Source organism: Gastrolobium bilobum, unplaced genomic scaffold, assembly GCF_033153095.1.
Source record: "Gastrolobium bilobum isolate Gb01-03AN ecotype WA unplaced genomic scaffold, APGP_CSIRO_Gbil_v1 utg1162, whole genome shotgun sequence".
NCBI lineage: Eukaryota > Viridiplantae > Streptophyta > Magnoliopsida > Fabales > Fabaceae > Gastrolobium > Gastrolobium bilobum.
Genome location: NW_026898943.1, coordinates 501,808 through 503,433, shown reverse-complemented (window position 1 = coordinate 503,433; position 1,626 = coordinate 501,808). Strand labels below are relative to the sequence as shown.

Sequence of the window (1,626 nt, the reverse complement as noted above, 5' to 3'; positions counted from 1 at the left end):
CACTTTCAGTTGAATTATTATATATTAGGAAAAATACCAAATGTTTCAATCATATTAGGGCCCATTTGTTTAAACATTTGCCTTAATAAAAAAGTTAACAGGAGACAGCGCATTTGGACAATAAGGGAACGTTGAATTGACCGTTGCTTGAGTAATACTTTTGGCATCGATCTACTATTTGCCAACTAATAACGACATCTATACATATGCTATAAAGTATAAAGGATGCTATAAGGATGGCACATTGCCCATATAGAATTGAATTTATACATTTGATTATAAGTTATGGTCCATGTAGGGCGCATAACACGGTTTCTTTTTTTCTCAGTGTTCGTATTTAATCTTACGAGATTGGACTTGAAGTCAATTACATATTATGTCATCGGAATTTTATCTCTCTCTCTCTCTCTCTTTTCTCAGGCTAGCTGTCATTTTGATCCATATATATATGAGATTTGGATTCTGCAGCACAACCTTCAACCTTGCCTCGCGCGGTTGTATGATGAATACTGAAATTGTAGCCTAAATTAAGCGAATCATTATTTGAGCAACAAGCGACCATAAAACGCAGCATTCATACCAGAATGATTAAAACACTAAGTAATATTTTACATATTAATAACTATAATCGATAATAACCCTTCTGGTTTTGAAAAAATTTACAACCATATTTTCCAAAACCCTTACCGATTTCCCCCAAAAAAGCACCAGTACCCCCCCACCTGACATCACCTTTAGCTACTTTTAATAATACACATACAAGTTATTGTCTTTAGTATATTTAATAGAGACCGTATTGTGATTAATTTACGTGGTTAATCATGATCAAGGTTTATTCCGCTGTGACAACATTGCATGGCCATGCAGAGGAGGGTTGCAATTGTTGTAAAACCAAAATTTGACTTATGTTGGACAATTTTTGCCGGAGCCTGGTTCGCTCGGACCGGAGCCAATCGTTTTCGGTTCGTACGCGGTCACAGTGATGCAGGAGGAATTGCAACCCGTTGCTAAGTTCCCGGTTTTCGATCCTAACCAGGTTCACCTGGTTCCGTAAGTTCTCTAGATGCTTCTGTTTACGCATACGTGACCTCCTTGCGGATTCCCGGTTCGATATCATTCGCCTTCGCCTTCGCTCGTCCATAACGGATGCGACATGGGTTTTGTTGGGGTCGTCCGAACCGGAGCTTGAAGTAACGGGCTTGGGGCTGTTGGGCTTGAAGGCCAAACAAAAGTCAGGGCCATCCCACGGCGTGAAACAGCCGTCGAACGCCGAGAATGGGTTTCCGAACAAAGTGTCGGAAGCAGGAAGAGCAGAGAGCATGGTTGCTAACTAGAGAGGGGTGGATGGAAGGAGGGAGAAAAGGGAAGGTAAGCTGCTTAGGGGACTCGTATTTATGGGCGTGCTTCAGGGACCCTCCTCTGCAATTAACGACATTGAGGAGGGGCATTTAGGTCCAGAATGTATAGTTGGGGAAACTATACGCGTACATGGCATAGCTTTTGAGTCAGTCGGCACTATGATGGTGGGGTCAAGGGTCCCATACACCTTTTTTAAGGTGACATCAGCGGATGGGTGGTCCCTGCAATTGGATTTTAAGCTTAGTCGTGAAGTTAAAATTATCAGCA

The 1,626-nt window shown here is 41.9% G+C and overlaps 1 protein-coding gene across 1 annotated transcript; it reads right to left on the bottom strand.

The window, feature by feature from the left end:
* Positions 1-819: 819 nt before the first annotated feature.
* On the bottom strand, positions 820-1,321 carry LOC133285697 (bZIP transcription factor 53-like). Its single transcript, XM_061482970.1, has one exon. The coding sequence runs from the start codon at positions 1,319-1,321 to the stop codon at positions 833-835; it is 489 nt and encodes a 162-aa protein (XP_061338954.1). The 3' UTR covers positions 820-832.
* Between the last annotated feature and the right edge of the window lie 305 nt (positions 1,322-1,626).